Source organism: Marmota monax, unplaced genomic scaffold, assembly GCF_021218885.2.
Source record: "Marmota monax isolate L192 unplaced genomic scaffold, Marmota_monax_Labrador192_F-V1.1 WCK01_AAM20220418_F8-fsc00021, whole genome shotgun sequence".
NCBI lineage: Eukaryota > Metazoa > Chordata > Mammalia > Rodentia > Sciuridae > Marmota > Marmota monax.
Window position 1 is genome coordinate 21,069,940 of NW_026695228.1, and position 19,944 is coordinate 21,089,883.

Below are 19,944 nucleotides of genomic sequence, written 5' to 3' on the forward strand. Positions count from 1 at the left end.
GAGTGGGGTTTATCCCAAGGCAGTGAGGGGAGGCCAGGTGCAGGGACAGTCTGATTTACGGTTTTAACCCTCCTGCAGCCACTGAGGGGAGCAAAACTGGGGAGGGGGCAGCAGTCGGGGGAGCAGGAGGCTGAGTAGGGGCAGGTCCAGCAGAGCTGGGCAGAGCACTGAGAAAAGTGTACGAATTGAGGAACAGGTATAAGGACAGGCTGGATATGGGGAAGAGGTAGGGGGACTAGTGGGGTCCCAGGACAATGGACACAAGGTAGCAGTGTCCTGAGATGGCCATGGGTTTCATTTAATTGGGGGTGTCTGTCCACAGACCCAGGGGGCATGCTGGGCTGCAGGGTCAGGCTGGGTCACTCTCAGGGGCTGGTGTGACAGCCACAGGCCCCTCACCTGCTGTGCACGACTATGGCAGCCTTGGGTAGCCCCGTGGTCCCTGACGTGTAGATGTAGAAGAGCCGATCTGCAGGAGAGGGGCATTGGGTACTGGAGGCAGGGGGCAGGGGAGGGCAGGCTTCCAGGGACCCTCCTGCACTCACCGTCCATGCCCTTGCCAGGGGACTGTGCCAGGGGGTTGGTGGACGCCTCCTTCAGCATCGGGTCCAGGAGGTGAGTGTCAGGCAGGATGCCCTCGGGTCCCAAGTCTCCAGAGCAAAACTTGAGAAGGCTCTTCCCAAGCTGCCCGCTCACCTCGGCCACCGCTGAGGCCAAGACGAGCATCACGGTCACAGCCACGGCCAGACAGGCCCCCTCCCAAAGCCCAGGATGCGGTCTCTGTGCACCAGGCGGCCGCCCGACCTAGCGCCTAAGGGCCCAGTCCGGGAAGGCCCCCTTCTGAGGCCTGGGCCCAGCGACTCCCTGCCTGGGGCAGCCCCAGGTCCCCGCCCACCTGACATCCACGCCTGGCCTCACCCGCTGCCATCTCCCCGCCGTAGATGAGGGCCTTGGCACCTGAGGTGCCCAGGCAGAAGGCCAGGGGCTCCCGCCGCAGGTTGACATTGAGCAGCGCAGCCACCACGCCTGCTTTGGCCAGGCCCAGCCACAGCCCCACGAACTCAGGCCGGCCCTCCAAGAAGACGGCCACCACGTCGCCCGGAGCAAAGCCCAACTGGTGGAAGAGGTTGGCCACGGCATTGGAGTAGGTGTCCAGCTGCCCGAAGGTCCAGCAGGCGCCACTGCCGGCGTCCACCAGGGCCAGGCGCTCGGGCTGCCGCCGCACCACAGCCTGGAAGATGCACGGGATGGTGTGGCCAGCACGCTGGTGCCGCCGCAGCTCCAGTCGCACGCGGATCAGAACAGAGAGGCCGCTGCGGGGAAGGGGGGACACGACAGTGTCACTGGCAGGGAGCAGCCCAGAGCCTCAGCATCCCCATCTGAGGATCCGGGGAGTTGGGGCTGCGTTTAACCATTTGGTTGCTGGATGTCTCAGGGGACCAAGGACAGAGGCCATTTTCCAACCAGCCACTCTGGTGTAAATGGAGTCCCCCTGTCCTCCTCTCTCCGGCTGCTTGAGGGGCCAAATCCCACCCTTCTCTCTCTGAAGATGTCCCAAGCTCCTGACCATGACCCCTGCACCCTGCCTCCCACTCCACATGCTTCCTCCACAATGAGGGCCCAGCCCTGTGTGGGGCCCCGGCGCCATCCCCAAGTCACTGCAAGGCACTAGGCACAGGTGGCTGCTGTGTCCAGCGCGAGGAGGGGCTGTTCTGCCCAGGCAGGGTCAGGGACCTCCTAGGGGAGGGACAGGACGGATGGCGGGGGCACAGGGCGGGCGGGATGGTGTGGCCAGCACGCTGGTGCCGCCGCAGCTCCAGTCGCACGCGGATCAGAACAGAGAGTGGCAGGCCAGTGGACAGGGGGCAGTGGAGGCCAGGAGCAGTCCCTGAACAGCATATGGCTGAGTGGCTGCCCCTCGGCCAGGCGTGAGCTGGGCGAGAAGTGATCTCTGAAAACTTTTACCTGTTACCAAGAATTGCTTTAGCTCAAGGACTAGGAGACCTGGCATTTCTCAGTTTACAACTTGGGAAATTGGTGGTTCCAGCTCCTCCTCCGCCTGGTTCCCTGCCCCGGCCCCAGGCCCTGGCTGAGCAGCCCTGCAGGGGAGCAGAGCCCTGGCACCTCCTTCCGCCCGCCTTCCAGGGCCAGCGCGGACCCACTGGCCCCTGTCCTGTCAAAATCACTGCCAAGTCCATCCACCCGGCCCAGCGGCTCTGCGCAAGGGCCCCCGCCCACCCCTGGACCCCACATGTGCACAGCAGTGCCCTGCCACAGAGCGCTGTGGGACAGGGGCTTCTGCGAGCCAGGGGACCAGGCACCAAACGACTGGCTGGGCCTGGGGCTTCCCAGCCTCCAGCACCATGGGGACACGGACTGAACGTCCGTCCTTCCGCTAAGAAAAAAGAAGAAGAGGAGGAGCTCCCGGCTCCCCCGACACGGTCCTTCCCTTCCTCCCCACCCTCCCTGTCTACGGGCGCTATTCCGGGGTCAGAGCAGTGGACGAAGACCACCAGTCTCACCCTCAGAGGCTCACCGGCACTAGGCACTACACCAGCAAGCTCCAGGGACAATGGTGACAAGGGGCAGTGCAGAGTGAGGAGGACTGGGGTGGGGGAGGCTCCCGAGAGGCAAGTGGCACCTGCACAGGGCCTGGTGAGGGGGGGGGTGCACCTGACAGTACAGCTGGGGACACAGCCAGTGCAAAGGCCCTGAGGCCGGGACAGGCGAGGAAGCAGGCGCTTCTGAGGACCAGAGCGGATGCCAGGGTGGTGGGGAATCAGACGAGGGCCAGACAGGGAGGACAGGTCCAAGATGGGCAGGGCCAGGCACCCCCAGAGGAGCCACGGAGACAGGCGGGGCAGGGGTGCCGGCAACGAGCATCAGCAGCGTTTTAAAGCAAGGGCTCGGGGTTCAGAGGAGATTCCCGAGACTCTGAGCTTGGGACGGCGCTTACCTTGGAAGCCCCCGAAGGCTCCTCCGGCTGCCCTTTGGAAAGGAGCAGGGAACCGGGTGTTTGCAACTGGACCACGACACACCCCCACTCGGCTCCTCCCAGCAGCCTCCCCTCCCGCAGGGGGTCTTCCAGGCACCCCAGGGGCCTCACCCAGCAGGATGCCTGCTGCAGATGCAATTAAGGCATGGAAGACTTTACAAGGACATGGAGGTTTACAAGGTCAGTTATCTAAGGTAATACAAGGAGCTAATGAACCTTATGCTGAATTTGTAGATAGGCTTATTCAAACAGCTACCAGAGTTTTTGGGAATACAGAACAAGCAATGCCATTACTAAAACACCTGGCTTATGAGCAAGCGAATCGTTGGTGCAGAGATATCATTAGACCATGGAAACATGAAGATTTAAACACATATATTAAATTATGTAGAGACATTAATGAACAAGAGCAAGTCGTGGCAGCTGCAGTAAAACAGGCTTTAGATGCCAGAGACATTAATGAACAAGGGCAAATTGTGGCAGCTGCAGTAAAACAGGCTTTAGATGCCAGGCCAAGAACATGCTACAATTGTGAACAAACAGGACATTTTAAAAGGAATTGCCCCATTGGAGGAGGGTTTAACAAAACTAGGTATCAAAGGAGTAGAATACCAGGTATTTGCCCACGATGCCGTAGAGGGAGACATTGGGCTAATGAATGCCGTTCTCAAACCACCATAGAGGGTACTCCATTATCAAAAAACGAACAAGGACCAAGTGTTTATCCACGATATCGTGGAGAAAGGCATCGGGCTCCATTGCCAAAAAACGGACAGGGGGGCCCAATGCTCCGGGGCCCAAAACCACAAATATACGGAGCACTGGAGGAACCCAGCAACCCCATCAGGGTAGTGCCCAGGACACATTGTCCATCAGATCCCTCATCAGACAAACCAGAGGGAGCGCAGGGTTGGACATCTGCGCCTCCGCCAGAGCAGTACTAACTCCAGAGATGGGAGTTCAAATCATTCCCACAGGGGTGAAAGGACCTCTTCCCAAAGGAACAGTAGGCTTATTATTGGGACGCAGCTCTTCTACTCTAAAAGGACTTATGATAAGTCCTGGGGTAATTGATCCCGATTATGAAGGTGAAATAAAAATTATAGCCAGTTCTCCAAAGGGTATATCAGTAATTTCACCAGGAGATAGAATAGCACAGTTACTAATAATACCCAGCCTACATGATAAATTTTCCAGTCGTACTGTAGAAAGAGGTTCCAAGGGATTAGGCTCCACAGGTGTAGATTGGGCTATGCTTTCTTTAAATTTAGATTCTCGCCCCATGCTAAAACTAAATATTCAAGGACATGAATTTAATGGGCTACTGGATACAGGTGCAGACCTTAGCATCATCTCTCGTCAAGAATGGCCAAAACATTGGCCATTACAACAAGCCACTCAAACGCTTCGTGGCCTAGGAGTGGCGACTAATCCCCATAGAAGTGCAATGGTATTAGATTGGAAGGATCCTGAAGGATGTGAAGGAACTATACAGCCATATGTATTGGATCATCTTCCCGTAAATTTATGGGGACGAGATGTCCTAGATCAATTAGGTTTGACATTAACAAATAACATCAACCAAAATGCACCCACTATTATGACTAGACAAGGTTTTAGGAAAGGAAAAAGATTAGAAAAACAAGAACAAGGTATAGCAGCACCAATACAAATAGATCAAGGAACAGACAGACATGGGTTGGATTTTCAGAAAGGGCCACTGAGACAATAAAAATTACTTGGAAATCAGAAAGACCAGTATGGGTTCCTCAGTGGCCCCTGACTAAAGAAAAGATACAAGCAGCCCATGACCTGGTCAAACAACAATTAGCAGAAGGACATATACAACCTTCTGTATCTCCCCATAATACTCCCATTTTTGTCATCAAAAAGAAATCTGGTAAATGGAGATTATTGCAAGATTTAAGAGCCATTAATAATGAGATGGTTATTATGGGACCTGCTCAATCAGGGATTCCTCAGTTGTCTGCTTTGCCAAAAACCTGGTATGTTTTAGTTATAGATATTAAAGATTGTTTTTTTTCAATTCCAATTCATCCTGAGGATAGTCCACGTTTTGCATTTACTATCCCTGCACTGAATCATGAAGGTCCTGATCAGAGATATGAATGGAAAGTACTCCCTCAAGGGATGGCTAACAGCCCAACTATGTGTCAAATTTATGTTAACAAAGTAATCCAGCCACTTAGAAATCAAAATCCTGAACTACAAATATTTCACTATATGGATGATGTATTATTAGCACACAAAGATAAAAACACATTGCTAGAATGTTATGCCACACTTACAAACTTATTAAAAAATTATAATCTAGAGATAGCAATAGATAAAGTACAATTAAATTTTCCAATTAATTATTTAGGAGTTCTATTATCCTCAACCATGGTCCGTCCACCAAAAATTCAAATACGAGTAGATCAACTCAAATCACTTAATGACTTTCAAAAGTTATTAGGAGACATAAATTGGATAAGGCCTTATTTAGGTATACCAACAGGAGAGTTGGGACCTTTATTTGATATCCTAAAAGGTCCATCAGATCCAAATTCACCCCGAATGTTAACGCCTGAAGCAAGAAAGGCATTAAAAATCATTGAAACATATATGGAAAATATGCATTTGGATAGAATTGATATAAGTTTGCCTTTATTATTTATTGTACTACCAACAAAAAATATTCCTACAGGAGTATTTTGGCAAGAAGGTCCATTATTATGGATACATTTATCTTATTCTCCTAACACTATTCTTACTAGGTATCCTGAGGCTGTAGGACAATTAATACTCAAAGGAATAAAAGCAGCAAAGGGAGTGTTTGGAATTTCTCCCAATAAAATTATTACTCCATATACTATGAATCAAATTGATGAGTTAGCTAATGAGTTAAATACTTGGGCAATAATCATGTGTAAATCTAATGTTTCATTTGATAACCACTTACCATCTAATCCTTTATTGTCTTTTCGGTCATTGCATCCTGTAATTTTTCCAAAAATGACAAGAAAAACACCTATCATAAATGCTCCAAATATATTCACTGATGGGTCAAATAATGGTACAGCAGCAGTAGTTACCCCTGATCAAACTTTTACATTTTTAGTACCCAAACAATCAGCTCAAAAGGTAGAGCTTAATGCAGTTTTACAAGCTTTTGTGATGTTTAAAGATTCTGTATTTAATTTATTTTCTGATAGTCAGTATGTAGTTAATGCTATAGTATCTCTTGAAGATGCTGGTAGGATTTCCCCTTCTTCTACTGTTTTCTCTTTGCTTTCCACTATACAAAGTCTAATCTGGGACAGAAAAGATCCATTCTTTATAGGACATATCAGGGCACATACAGGATTGCCTGGAGCCCTTAGTTTGGGCAATGATTTAGCAGATAAAACTACACATGACATACATATTTTCTCTACACTAGAAGAAGCTATAAATTTTCATAAAAAGTTCCATGTCAATGCTAATACTTTACAAAAGCGTTTTAAAATAACTAAGGAACAAGCTAGACAAATAATAAAACAATGTCAAAATTGTGTGACCTTTTTACCACAAGTTAATCTTGGAGTCAATCCTAGAGGATTGATACCTAACCATATTTGGCAGATGGACGTCACACACTTGCCAGAATTTGGAAAATTAAAATATTTGCATGTTACAGTTGATACTTCTTCTGGATTTTTGATGGGCTCCCTTCATGCCGGAGAAAAAACTAAAGATGTTATAGCTCATTGCTTACAAAATTTTGCCACTGTGGGTGTTCCAAAACAGTTAAAAACAGATAATGCCCCTGGTTATACTTCTACCTCTTTTAAACAATTTTGCTCAACATTTGGCATTACTCATATAACAGGAATCCCATACAATCCACAGGGACAAGGCATAGTTGAAAGAGCTCATCAAACTATTAAAATGTACTTATTAAAGCAAAAAGAAGGAATTGGGAAGGGGTATATATTCCCCAAAGATAAACTTAAAATAACCCTTTTTACTCTAAACTTTTTAAATTTGGATTCATCAGGACTTAGTGCTGCAGAAAGGCATATGTGTCCAAAAAATGTACATAAGCCCAAGGTACTTTGGAAGGATATTCTAACAGGACAATGGAAAGGTCCTGACCCAGTAATTGTCTGGAGTCGGGGGTCTGTTTGTGTGTTTCCACAGGGAGAACAGCAGCCGATTTGGATTCCAGAGAGATTAACCAAGGTCCTGACCCAGTAATTGTCTGGAGTCGGGGGTCTGTTTGTGTGTTTCCACAGGGAGAACAGCAGCCGATTTGGATTCCAGAGAGATTAACCAAGGTCCTGACCCAGTGATTGTCTGGAGTCGGGGCTCTGTTTATGTGTTTCCACAGGGAGAACAGCAGCCGATTTGGATTCCAGAAAGATTAACTAAAGCGATTTCTACAGACCAAAAAGAAGATGATTTGGCTCAAATCCATAACAACTGATATCCAAAACTCCAGTTTGGCTATTCTTACATCTGCAACAGAACCAGGATGCTTTTTTCAATATCTATTTTATTATTGCCCTTTGCCATATCATGAAGTTCTATTTTGTTTTTTGAGCTCATACAGACCTAGGTTAATGTTTTGATGATCAGTTCTATTTTTTGACTATAGAGTTTTTAAACATTGCAATGGAGATTTCACCTGTAAAAAGTTATAAGGCCTTTACTATAATGTTATGTGTTGTATGTATTATATTATGTGTGCACACTTGTGTTTTGTGTTATATGTTTGAATGTACGTATGTCCATATATCATATATGATGAGCGCTCATGATAAAATGGATCCAAATATTTTTTTTTTCACGTGATTTATATGGTTTAATTTAAATTGGGTAAACAACTGTTGAGGATTGTTTTAATATGTAAACAAAAAAGAAGGTTAACAGATCTGTTTGTTTACTTTCACCTTTCCTTTTCATTATATTTAATAATTCTCTTAAAGATAATGTAAATTGTTAAGAAAATTGTTTTCTTTTAGTGCCTTCTGTAATGTTACATAATTTTTTCTTTAGCCATTATTGCCAGAATTCCGATCTTCATCCCAGTGCCGGTGAAGACAATGTAAATTGTTAAGAAAATTGTTTTCTTTTAGTGCCTTCTGTAATGTTACATGATTTTTTCTTTAGCCATTATTGCCAGAATTCCTATCTTCATCCCAGTGCTGGTGAAGTCAAAGATAAAACCAATCTACAGCTTCTACAATAGCCATCACTGAACTGCTTGCAGAACTTGCCTGGACTCATTGTGAGCTCACCTGTATGCATTGTGAACTATCTATTGGTACAGCAAATTGTGGTAGTGCTGGAGTATTTTTGCTGATGATGTCACCGGTGGTACAATTTTTCAAAGGAGCCCTCAATTGGCTTAATGTCATGGCATTTTGCATCCTCCTCTACTAGTGATGGTCTAAAATTTGGGGGCCAACAGAGGTGAGGCAAAGAACCTCACCCCCCCACAGGTGCAAAGGCCTATCCACAAGTATGGCTGTATGCTGGACCGGTAGTCAGTGACGGGTATGATCCAATTGCAGTGGTACCAACCTAAGACAGGAGGCTGACGCCTAGAGGTCAGTTCATCCGATGACGGGTAAGGACCATATGTTGAATTGGACTGCCTAACAGGCACGGTCCCTAAGCCACATGCTTGTTGTTTAAACAGAGAGGGGGAGATGTTGAGAGCCACAGCCGAAGGGGCCCCAGCAAACTTCCAGCTGCCGGCTGACGATTGGCTCACAGCAGCCCCAGCAACATCTAGCTGATTGGCTCCTCTGCGGTGATGCTCATTGGACTGTTTCCCTGCCTTTTCAGACCACGGAGCTGCTCATTGGGGGACTTTTTTGGCTCCGCCCACGTGACCCAGCCAATCGGCCTCAAGAGCAGGAGGATTGTGGGAGAGAGAGAAGCTTGGGTGGGAGAGAGAGGCTTGGGGAAAGCCGGTGGTGGTAGTTGAGGCTCTGAGGGTTTTTCCTGAGAGACTATTTTGTTTGTCGTGTGTGGTTCTAAAAATAAAGTTAGTTTCTTTTGACAAGTGGCTCCTGATTGTGCCCAGCCAGACTGCGGCAGATGCCCACCGCTGCCCCAGCATAGCACAGGGTCCCCCAAATGTGCCAGACTCAGGCACTGGCAGGGCTCAGGGAATGTTCTGGGCCCACCCTGTTCCCTGTCACTCCTCACCCCCACCAAGCTCCTGCGCACTCCTGCATCCGGGCCTTTGCACAGGCTGGGCCCACCTCCTGGGGCACTCTTTCCTGACATCCTGGTGGCTCTCTGCCCAGATCTAGCTCAACTGTCACCCTCCATGGGGCAATCCTGGACCCCTCTCTGTACTGCACCCCGCATGCCGGGCTCCCTGCCCGCCCCTGCTTTGCTCCCAGGACCTCCAGGTGAACTCCACTCTCTCGTCATCCTGTCCTGGGCCTGCCCCTCCCTCTCCAGGCGGACAGGGACTTGTGTCACCCTTGGCCCTGGAGACTCAGGAGGAAAGGAGCCAAAGCCCTGCCCCTGGGCTACAGTGAGCTGTCACAGTCCTCCCCAGGACTGTCTCCGAGGGGTGTCTCGGGGTGTGTCTGGGGATCACAGGTCAGGTGGCCCCAGCTGGCGAGGCCAGGGACCCTCTCATGCAACAGGGTCTCAGGGCGAGGCCACTCTGCAGTGGGGCCAGAGACGGCCTCTGGGTGACTGTCCTGCTGCTCTCCCAGGTGTGGCGTTTCTTTTGGTCCTCCTAGGGTCCTCACTGCTTTGCAGTCAAACACCCCACCCCCCTGACTCCATCCCCAGTGCCACAGTGTTGAGAGGTGGGACCTTTCAGAAGGGCTAGGTCATGAGGGTTCTGTCCTTGTGAATGGATCAATGTCACTATGAAAGGACAGGTTTGGGCCAGGCACAGTGGCGCACGCCTGTCATCCCAGCAACTCGGGAGGCTGGGGCAGGAGGATGGAAAGTTGGAGGTCAGCTCTGGCAACTTAGTGAGACCCTGTCTCAAAATAAAACAATAAAAGGGCTAGGGATGCGGCCTGGGGAAGAGCACTTGCCTAGCACCCAAGAGGCCCTGGGTTCCAGCCCCACCCCCCAAAAAAGCAGTTTGTCCCTGCTGCCTGCCCACACCACACCCTCTGGGCTGCTTTCTTGCCCTTTGGCTTTCACCCAGAGTGATTCAGCAAAGGCCCCGCCAGTTGCACCTCTGGATCTTGGACTTCCAGCCTCCAGAGCGGTGGGCAGTCAACTTCTACTATTTATACATTACCCAGCCTCCAGCGCTCTGTTATAGCAACACAAAATGGGGTAAGAGGAACGTGCCCAAGGGCTCGATGTTACCTTATTCTCTGTATTTCTGTAGTTTAAACTTTTCCATAATCATAAAAGGTCTTCACATTTCTTTTGGTCCTCCTAGGGTCCTCATTGCTTTGCAGTCAAACATCCTCCCAGTGGCCTGCAAGGCACCTGGTGCTGACCTGTCCACCCTTCACCTCACTTCCTCCCCCTCCCGCCTGCTCCTCTCCTGCTTAGCAGCAAACAGTGGCTGCCTCAGGGCCTTGGTTTGTGCCTGGAATCCTCTGCCACAGCCCCATGGCGCCACCTTCTGATCCTTCACTCAGAGGCCCTCCTGGCCCTACCCAGTGTCTATCACTGTGACTGAGGGTTTTTTGTTTTTTTTTTTTCTGGTCCTGGGGGTGGAACGCAGGGCCTCAAGGGCACTAGACAAGTGCTTTGCACCTGAGCCACATCCCCAGCCCTTTCTATTATTCATTTTGAGTCAGGGTCTTGCTAAGTCGCCCAGGCTGGACTTGAACTTGCAAACCTCCTGCCTCAGTCTCCCAAATTGCTGGGATTAAGACATACACCACGGTACACTGCGGCTGTTATAAAATATGTCTGCAAATTCTCTGATGGTCCTTCCTTCCAAAGGTGGGCTCTCTCCTCCCTTGATTTGGGGTAGAGGAGGGGATTTACTTCTCATGAACAACATGTGGCAGGAGCAAGGCTGTGACTTCTGAAGATGGGGCACAATTTGGACACCTTCTGTTTAGCATGAAGCCTGCCTGGCCCTTGTCACCCAGCACCATGATGTGCAGATGCCCAGGCCACCAGGAGAGGTGTTCCGGCAGCACCTCTGAGCTCCTAAGATATCAAATGATTCTGGTCCTGGATTTGGAATCTTCCAGTTGAGGTTCCAGACATGACATGGCAGAACTGGGGAAAATGGCGATATTTGAACTCCTGACCCACAGAAGCCATAGGAAATAATAAATAGTCATCACTGTCTGCATCCCCTAATTCTGGGCAATTTGTTACACAGCAATAGGTGACTGATACAATCATGCCCCATCTTACGCCCTTCAGATGGCTCATCACAATCTCAAACAGCCACCTTCTTTAACTAGTCTCCAGGACTCTTTTGTCCATTTCCATGAGATCAAAGATCACATCTGTCTGTCAACCATGTCAGACAGCTGTCAGCCCAGCACTGACCACTGCTGTGAGGACAATGCTTGTGTCCCACAGATTGGCTCAAGTGCAGCTTGGCCTCTGCCTGTGCAGCTGTGGTGGGTTGAAGGGTGTCCCCACCCAGAGCCTCAGAATGTGACCTGACTTAGAAACAGGGTCTTTGCAGATGTAGCTAAAGTAACTGCGAGGTGGGGTCCATCACTTGGATGATCCAAGTGGCCTCAAGTGCAGGACTAGCGTCCTTAGGAGGAGAGAAGGGGACTGGGGTGTGGCTCCGTGGGGCAAGAGTGCTCGCCTGGCATGTGTGAGGCCCGGTTCAGTCCTAAGAGAAGACGACAGCGACAAGAGAAAGAAGACAGGCCAGGGAGAGGGGACAGCTGTGTGAAGATGGTTCACAAGCCAGAAGGCCACTGGCACCCAGGAGCTGCAAGAGGCAGGAAGCACCCTTCCCCGGGGCTCTGGAGGGAGCGTGGCCCTGCTGACACCTGGATTCTGAGCCCTGGCTTCCGGGACTGTGAGAGCAAATTCCTCTTGTGTCAAGCCCCTTGGGGGAGGCAGCCCAACACCCCCACACTGTGGCCCGGCCTTCCTTCCCTGGGCCTCATCATGGATGGGAATGGGGACAACAGACGTTTTCCCCCAGAGCTGGGGATGCAACTCAGGGCTCCTGTGTGCCAGGAAGACATCGCCCGGGGCTATGCCCAGCCCCGAGGTTCCTTTTATGGGGAGTGGAGTGGACAGTGCGGTTCTGAGGAAGCCTTGCCATCTGTCCGTCTGTCCTCTGAAGATCAAGCCAATCAGCAAGCAGGCGCTGCCACAGAGCACCCCGCGACCCCTAAGACTCCGCAGGCTGAGGCAGAAGGACTGCAAAGTCGAGGCCAGCCTGGATACCTCGGGGACCCTGTCTAGAAGCGGGGGGGGGGCACAGACGGAGCTCAGCCGCACAGCGCCCACCTCGCAAGCGGGAGGCCCTGGGTCCCAGCCCCGGCGCCGCAAAACAGAAACAAAGCTTCTGTGAAAACGAAAAAGGAACCCTGGAAAATTTAAATATGAAGACGACAGAATGCGAACACAGAGGCTGCGCGGAGGTCCAGCGAGAACCAGGGTCTTCAGGCGGCATCGATCCCGGCTCATCGGGTACAACCAGCGCACCACGCCGCTACCAAGGAGGGGGCGGGGCAGCGCAGCGCAGCGCAGGAGTTCTAAACGGGGACTCTCTGTACTCCCTGCTCACTTTTTCTGCAAATCCAAACTGGATAAATGAAAAAAAAAAAAATCTATTCAAGTAAACACAGAAAGTAGAACAGAAGAGAGAAAAAAAATAGGAGAAAAGTTTAGAGTTTTAGATCAGTGGGAGAGTACTTACTTGTCTACCATGTAAAAGGTTCTGGGTTCAATGCCCAGTACAGAGAGAGAGAGAGAGAGAGAGAGAGTGAGTGTGTGTGTTAGAGTTCAACACCCACATTCTTTGAACAAATAATTCTCAAGCCAGATACTATTCTAGGCATTCAAGAACAGGAATTCCAAAATAAAATAAAATAAAGGTGAGAAATCACCAGTGACATCATTCAAGAAAACTTCACTGACCTAAGTCCTGCCAATGGACCACAAAATAGATAGAAAAAGCCCGTCACCTTGAAAAGAACCCATCTGGTTCCAGAAAAAAAAAAAAAAATAGCCAGGCATGGTGGCCCACGCCTGTAATCTCAGTGACTCAGGAGGCTGAGGCAGGAGGATCCTGAGTTCAAAGCCAGCCTCAGCAACTTAGGAAGACCCTAAGCAACTCAGTGAAACCCTGTCTCAAAATAAAAATTAAAAAAGGGCTGGGGATGTGGCTCAGTGGTTAAGGCCCCTGGGTTCAATCCATGGTACCAAAAACAAACAAACAACAACAACAAAACTAATAACAACAAAACATCAGGTCACTACAAAGTGTTGGGAACCAAAAGGATTTTAGACTTCTCAACAATAACCACAGTGTAAAAAGAACATGAGAAATAACTTCAAAGATTGAAGGAAGAGAATTTCCGACCTAGAAGTCTATACCCAGACAATCAGTCAAGTGTGAAGATAGAAATATAGTTTTATATATACAGCCTCTCAAAAACTTAATTTCCTTGCTATATTTCTTCAAAAGCTAATAAAGATGTGCTCCAAAAACATGTGCTTCCTTGGAGTAAACCAAAGAAATGCATGATGAGAGAGTCAGGGGACAGAGATTTAACCCACAAAAGAAGGGATGCTGACCCTAAGGAGGATGGCTGCGAGCAAGCCCAGGCAGCCCAGCCTGGATAGCCTGGAAGCCATGAAACTAACAGTCTATCTAACCGTATAAATGACGACAGGAGACAACTGATGTGGAGTTAGTTCAGGCTTGAAGTGGAGCTAAAGACAGAGAACTAACAAATACAAAGGCAATCAATAACCCCCGGGGAAACACAAGGTTGTTCAGGAAATAGAAAGTGATCATAGTATACTAAGTGGTTCAGTTTGTTTGTTTGTTCTTATGCTGGGGACCGAACTCAGGGCCTTGCACATGCTAAGCATATTCTCTATGACTGAGCAACACTCCCACCCCAATGGATGATGAGTTTAGAATACTGTTAGAATTAAAATGAGGACATTCTTATCATCAAACCCAAATTATGACATACAGTTAATCCTCATTATTCATGGATTCCTTATTTTCAAATCCTTATTTAAAATGCAGACTCACAGAGATTTCCCAGTCTCCTGCAGACACGTGCTACGGGGAGAAAGTCTGAGTGGCTGTGGGCATGTTCCTGGCTGCGGCTGGACAGGGAGGCAGCGCTGCCTTATTTCAGCTGTCATGCTCAGCGCCCCTTTTATGGTCAGCTTAGTGTCACCTTTGTCTTCATTTCTGTGTTATCTTGCTGCTGATCTTGTTGTTGAAAGGGGGCCCCAAGCACAGTACCAAAGCACTGTCTAGTGTCCCTACCCTCAGGAAGGTGCCTTGTGGAGAAAATGCATCTGTCAGGCAACTTAGCAGGGCCCTGTCTCAAAACAAGAAACACATTTACATAAAGTAAAAAGGCTGCAGACTATAGTTCAGTGGTCAGTGCCCTTCGGTCAATCCCCAGTGCCTCAAAATAAAGTAAAACACAGGACAACTTGCAACGGTAATAAAAGCTATGTGAATATGGTCTCTTTGGGGAGGGGTTGGGGGTGCTGGGGATGGAACCCGGGGCCTCGCACATGCTGGGCAAGCACTCCACCACTAAGCCAGACCTCTAGCCCGAATGTGGCCTCTTTTAAAAGTGTCAGACAACTACTAATATTTTCAGACTAATGTGGGTCACGAAAGCCACCTAAAGCAAAACCATGGACGAGGGGCGAGACTACTGTGTTACAATAAATAAAACAAAAATGTAAAACATTAAACGTTGACTATTTCTACATCCACCCTGTGGTCAGAGCCTGGGAGGCTTGGGCACAAGGACCACGTCTTGCTGGACAGTGGTACAGCAGGGTCTGTGCCATGGAGCCCCCGCTAAGTTCCAGGATGAACACCAAGACCACCACAGAGAGCCAGAATTAATAGGGGGTCACCTCAGCAGCAAGAACACTGCACATCTGTGCAACTAAAAGAATAACTAAAGTGATCTTCCTCTGCATTACTGAGCACCAACTGTATGCAAACACTGAGCTACTCTCATAGCCAGCCTCCAAAGTAGGGGGCTATGTATCAGATGATGGTTGAGCTGGGGCTCAGAAAGGTGAATTAACATGCCTGAGGTAACCCAGCACATTGGGACAGAACAACCCAGAGCCAAACCTTGCTTACAGGGTCCCTCTGTTCCCCTGCAGACTTACCGCCAAACATTTATCAAGTGCTCACGGGATACCAGGAACCGTGAGGTACACAGCAGGTGCTAATGCATGCACCTGAAGGACTACTCCAACACCAGATTTCATCTCCGATTGAAGCAACTGGGATGCGATAGGTCAGCAAGGGAAGAGCTGCGTCCACAGCCAGACCCTCGGGCTCCAGCCACCAAGCTGCTGACCCCACCCTACATCTGAGCACCTACTATGTGCCTGGCCCTGCTCTAAGGTCTTCCTGTAAGAGAACCCCCACAGGGGGTACAAGTGTCAGAGCCACAGGCAGAGGGCCACCAGCGAGGCAGCAGCCACAGGAAGCAACCCCTGCGGGTCTTCCTATAAGTGGCACAGCTAGAAACAGGAACTGAGGCCACAGCTGGTCATGCCCAGGCTGAACACGGGAACAGCAGTGGTTACAAGTGCACTCTCAGCCTGTCCCCTGCTGCCCTCGGGACTGCCGCTTGGTGTCTCTCAAGGACGCCCACATGGGCAGGCAGTGGATTCCGGTGCTTTGTTCCAGCCACATGCTGGGGTGGCCCCGTTGGGCACCAGCCCAAGCCACCCCAACCCTGTGGACAAAGAGACCACTGTCCAGCTCTGGGCCCTTCCCAGGGTCTCTTCTTGTCCTTCTGCTCTTTTCATCCTGAGTCCCAGGACTCCAGTGCACGAAGACACCAGCAAGGATAAACGCGACCAGATTTTATGAAGCAAATACGGGGTGAGGCGGGAGAACGGGGCAGGGTGCTGATGTGTTCCTGAACCAGAGTCTAAATTCAGCATGGCATGGTGGCCAAAGGCTCAGATTCCCCTCCCTGGCTGTGTGTTCCCAAGAAAATGGTTTCAGCTCTCTTTGCCTTGGCCTGCCCACCTGAAAAATGGGATTAGTCAGCATGCTTTCCTTAAAGGGTTGTGAGAACAAGACCTGGTACAGGGGAAGGGCTATTTGACAAGCTGCATTAGTGAGCTACTGCTGCAGAACAAATGACCCCCCCAAATTAGCAGCTACAAACAACGGTCATTGTCTCATAGATCCATGGATCAAAAATCTAGGAGCAAGCCAAGTGCGGTGGCTCCCACCTAGAATCTCAGCTATTCAGGTGACCGAAGAAAGAAGATCACAAGTTTGAGGCCAGCCTGGGCAACTCAGTGAGAACTTCAGCAACTTAGCAAGGCCCCGTCTCAAAATAAAAAAATAACAAGGGCTGGGGGTGAGGCTTGTGGCAGAGCACTCCTGGGTTCAATCCCCAGTACTGGGAAAAAAATCTGGGAGCAGCTTAATTGAGTGGTTCTGGCTCAGGGTATCTCAGGAAGCTGCCACTGAGGTGGAGTCTGGGCCTTTGGCCTCCCCGGGCTTCACTGGGAGACAATCCACATGAAACTCACTCATATGGGCCTGTCCAGACGACAGGGCAGCTGGCATCCCTCAGAGCAAGCGAGCCAAGAAATGGCACCCGAGTCGGAGGCCACTGTCTTTTTATGACCTAACCTCAGAAATGCTGTGTGCTGGACTGAGAGGGACCACCCAGGGCAGGAAGAGCAGGAGGCGGCGATCAGTGGGATCCTCAAGGCTCTTCAACGGCCGACTGTGCCAAGCCATGTCAGGGACATGGAGTGGACCCTGCTCCGGGCTCTGGGGAGACAGACATGACCTCCATCTCTGTCCCTCAGGGCCTACAGTCTAGCAGGGGAGAGAAACCCGATGATCAGGGGACGGGTAAGCAGGCGCGTGAGAGAACTACAAATACCGATGCTGCTGGGAGTTCCCAGGCAAGCCTCAGAGCCACACTGCCTGCTCCTGCTAGTTGCCACCCACGTGACGCTGGACAAGCTACACAGCCAAGCTGTGCTGCGGTTTGCTCGTGTTTAAGGTGGGACAGCACCGCCTCATAGGCTGCTGGGAGAGCTTTATAAAGTCACACCTGGGAAGTGCTCAGACATCCCCTGGCCTGGCACAACAAGAGCACTCAGGAGTGTCGGTCATTCTGCCAAAAATGACAGGTGGGGAGGGCTAGAGACAGCATCTGAGGACAGAACATTTAAACCACAGCATAAGAAAAAATTAAAAGCAGAGGGAGGGCCATCAGGCAGAGGGACAGCAAGGGCAAAAGCCCTGGGCTGGGACCCAGGCTGAGTTATTCAGCAAGTACAAGGACACAGACTAGCCCAAGGGGGACAGAGAGAGGGCTAGGGCGGGGAGCAGGGGTAGGGGACTCTTGGGCCATGCTCAGGAGCATGGTTTAGACTCTCAGAACAAGGAGCCACTGAGCGTACTGAGTAGAAAAACCCAGCAGGGGCTCCCTGGGAGAGTGTCATATGGTATCGCCAGGCAAAAGGAGGACCCAAATGTCCCATCCAGAGGAGGCAGCCTGGGTCTGCTCAGGCAAGCTGCTTTGGGCACCAAGTGAACACAGGGAGTGGGGAGTGGTGGGCAGGCAGAGGCAGGCTGGCAGGACCATGAGCACCCAGCCAAAGTTGTCTTTCTCCTGCAGAGGATGAGGGGACAAGGAGGGTGTGTGAGATGTCAAGATGACCAAGGGGGGCTGGGGTTCTGGCTCAGTGGTTGAGCGCTTGCCTAGCATGTGTGAGGCATGGGGTTTGTACTCAGCACCACATATAAATAAATAAGTAAAGGTCTATCAACGACTAAAAAAATATTTTTTTAAAACTGAGGGGTGGTGGGGAAGAGGTGGGACCATGACTTTAGAGAAGAAAGGACAGGTTTTAGAAAGTTTGGAACCAGTCAGCCTGCCCAGGAGCCTTCCTAACTCCACCGCATCCCTGCCCCTTCCTGAACCTGTTTCTTCTCCCTTGGTTCAGTGTGCCCACCCCCCTGCCAGGAGCCTGTGAAGGCCAGCCCAGCACAGGGCAGGTCCTCGCCTACACCACATGGGGACGGTTCCTGAGATCTACTCACAGGGGAACCCCCAGCAATGCCTGTTTTTGACCCAGGATGATCCTCAGTAGCCCCTTTGAGCAAAATCCTGAGAGATACCCCCAAGGCAGTCTCCAGAGACCCCCAAGCAAGTACTGGAATATACAGTGACCCCCACACACACAGTCCCTGAACAACACCCAAAGCTCCACAGAGATCCCAAACTCTCAAAATGCTCCCCAACCACAAAGAAACCTAAAGAGGAACCTCTGAAGACCTTGGAAGGCCTTTACAAATTTCGGGAGTAGCCCCTTTATCCCCAGCCCTAAGCAGACCCCAAGAGGTTGTGCAGCCCCAGAGACCACTGATGCCCCTATGAGCCCTCAGGACCCTATCAGAGTCTCTGACAGCTCCCAGAAGTCTCTCAGTCACCACAGTCCCACAGAGACCCTCAGACTTCCACCAGCTAGCTGCCCAAAGGCCCAAAGGTTGTCACTGGGGTCCCCGAAAGTCTCCTAAGCAGTCCCCAAAGCTCCAATCGTCTTTGAACATACTCATCTCCCTCCAAAGATTCCCAGTCTCTCCGCTGTTCTTCTCAAAGACCCCCCCGACCAGGCGCCCCTTCAAGCCCCGGCCCCGCCCCTAGCCCTGCCCATAAGGCCCGGGTCCCGTCCCCAGTTTCTAAGCCCTCTCAGCCCTACCCGGGCCCGCACACCACCCGCTACCTCCTCAACCCGCCCCGGGCCGCGCAGCCCCGCCCCCATACCTGCCCGGCCCAGACCACACTCACAAGAGGTCCCGCCTCGCCGTCTTGCAGACAATGCGCAGGAAACGCCAGCCGCCGCCGCCCACGTACACACCGAACGCCGCCGCTGCGCTCCAGGTCCACGGTAGCCCCAGCAGCCACAGCAGCGCCAGCGAGGCCAGGGAGGCCGTGCCTGCACCCGGAGCCCGCATCCTAGGAAGCAGAGAGCGCTGAGGGGGCTGGCCGCTGGGGCCCCGCCTCCTGCCCCCATGCCCCACCCCAGACCGAGCTCCGCCCCCAGACCCTGGCTCCGCCCACGGCCAGCCCAGCCTGGAACTCCAAGCCAAGTCCCGCCCCCTCCTCGGTCTAACCGGAACGCGTTCACAAGTCAGGCCCCGCCCTCAAGCCTGTGGTTGGCTACGTCCCTGATAGGTACCACCCCCAGGCCAGGGCTCCGCCTCCCTGCCAATCATTGTATAGGGACCCTCCCCCAGGCCCAATATTTCCATAGCGTCAGTCCTTGTCAGGCCCCGCCCCATGCCTTGACTTTGAGGTAAGACCTTAAACCCACGCTCCATCCCCAAGATTTAGCCCTCGAAGCTGGCTCCGCTTTGTTCCCGACCACAGACCTAGTCCCTTCCTAGTCATTCTTCCAGGTCCCGTCCCCAGGCCATGACCTACCCCTATCCTCTGTCCCCCAGCCTGCCCATCTCGGACGCTGAGTTTTCCTCCAGGTCCCGCCTCTACCCACTTTTTCACCGCGCTCCGGCCCCCGGCCCCAAGTTAAGCCTCCAGCTCCGCCCATAAGCGCAAGTCTCAGGCGGAGCCCCGCCCCCTCTAAGCCAGGCTCCACCCCGAGTTAGGCCTGTGCTCCGGCCCCTAAGCACACGCTCCAGACCCCGGCCCTCCCGGTCAGCTCGAGCCGCGTCCCCAGCTTCTGACCTGGCCTGCGTGCCCAGGCCCAGGTTCAGTTCTGGCCACCGGCCCCACCCCCAAGCCTTGTCTTAGTCACCACTC

At 51.3% G+C, this 19,944-nt stretch overlaps 1 protein-coding gene across 6 annotated transcripts in view; it reads right to left on the minus strand.

Moving 5' to 3' along the window:
• Slc27a1 (solute carrier family 27 member 1) overlaps positions 1-19,944 on the minus strand; it is a 30,516-nt gene that overhangs the window by 9,662 nt on the left and 910 nt on the right. For 4 of the 6 annotated variants that reach the window (XM_046436783.2, XM_046436782.2, XM_046436781.2 and 1 more), the window contains exons 2-5: positions 18,973-19,140; positions 919-1,313; positions 546-707; positions 400-469 (exon numbers count right to left, since the gene is read on the minus strand). In XM_046436783.2, the coding sequence (XP_046292739.1) occupies positions 400-469; positions 546-707; positions 919-1,313; positions 18,973-19,139 (794 nt within the window). In that variant the 5' untranslated portion in view covers position 19,140. Of the gene's footprint in view, positions 1-399; positions 470-545; positions 708-918; positions 1,314-18,972; positions 19,141-19,608; positions 19,753-19,869; positions 19,887-19,944 lie in introns of those variants that run through there. The other 2 variants (XM_046436785.2, XM_046436784.2) reach the window with 2 other exon arrangements.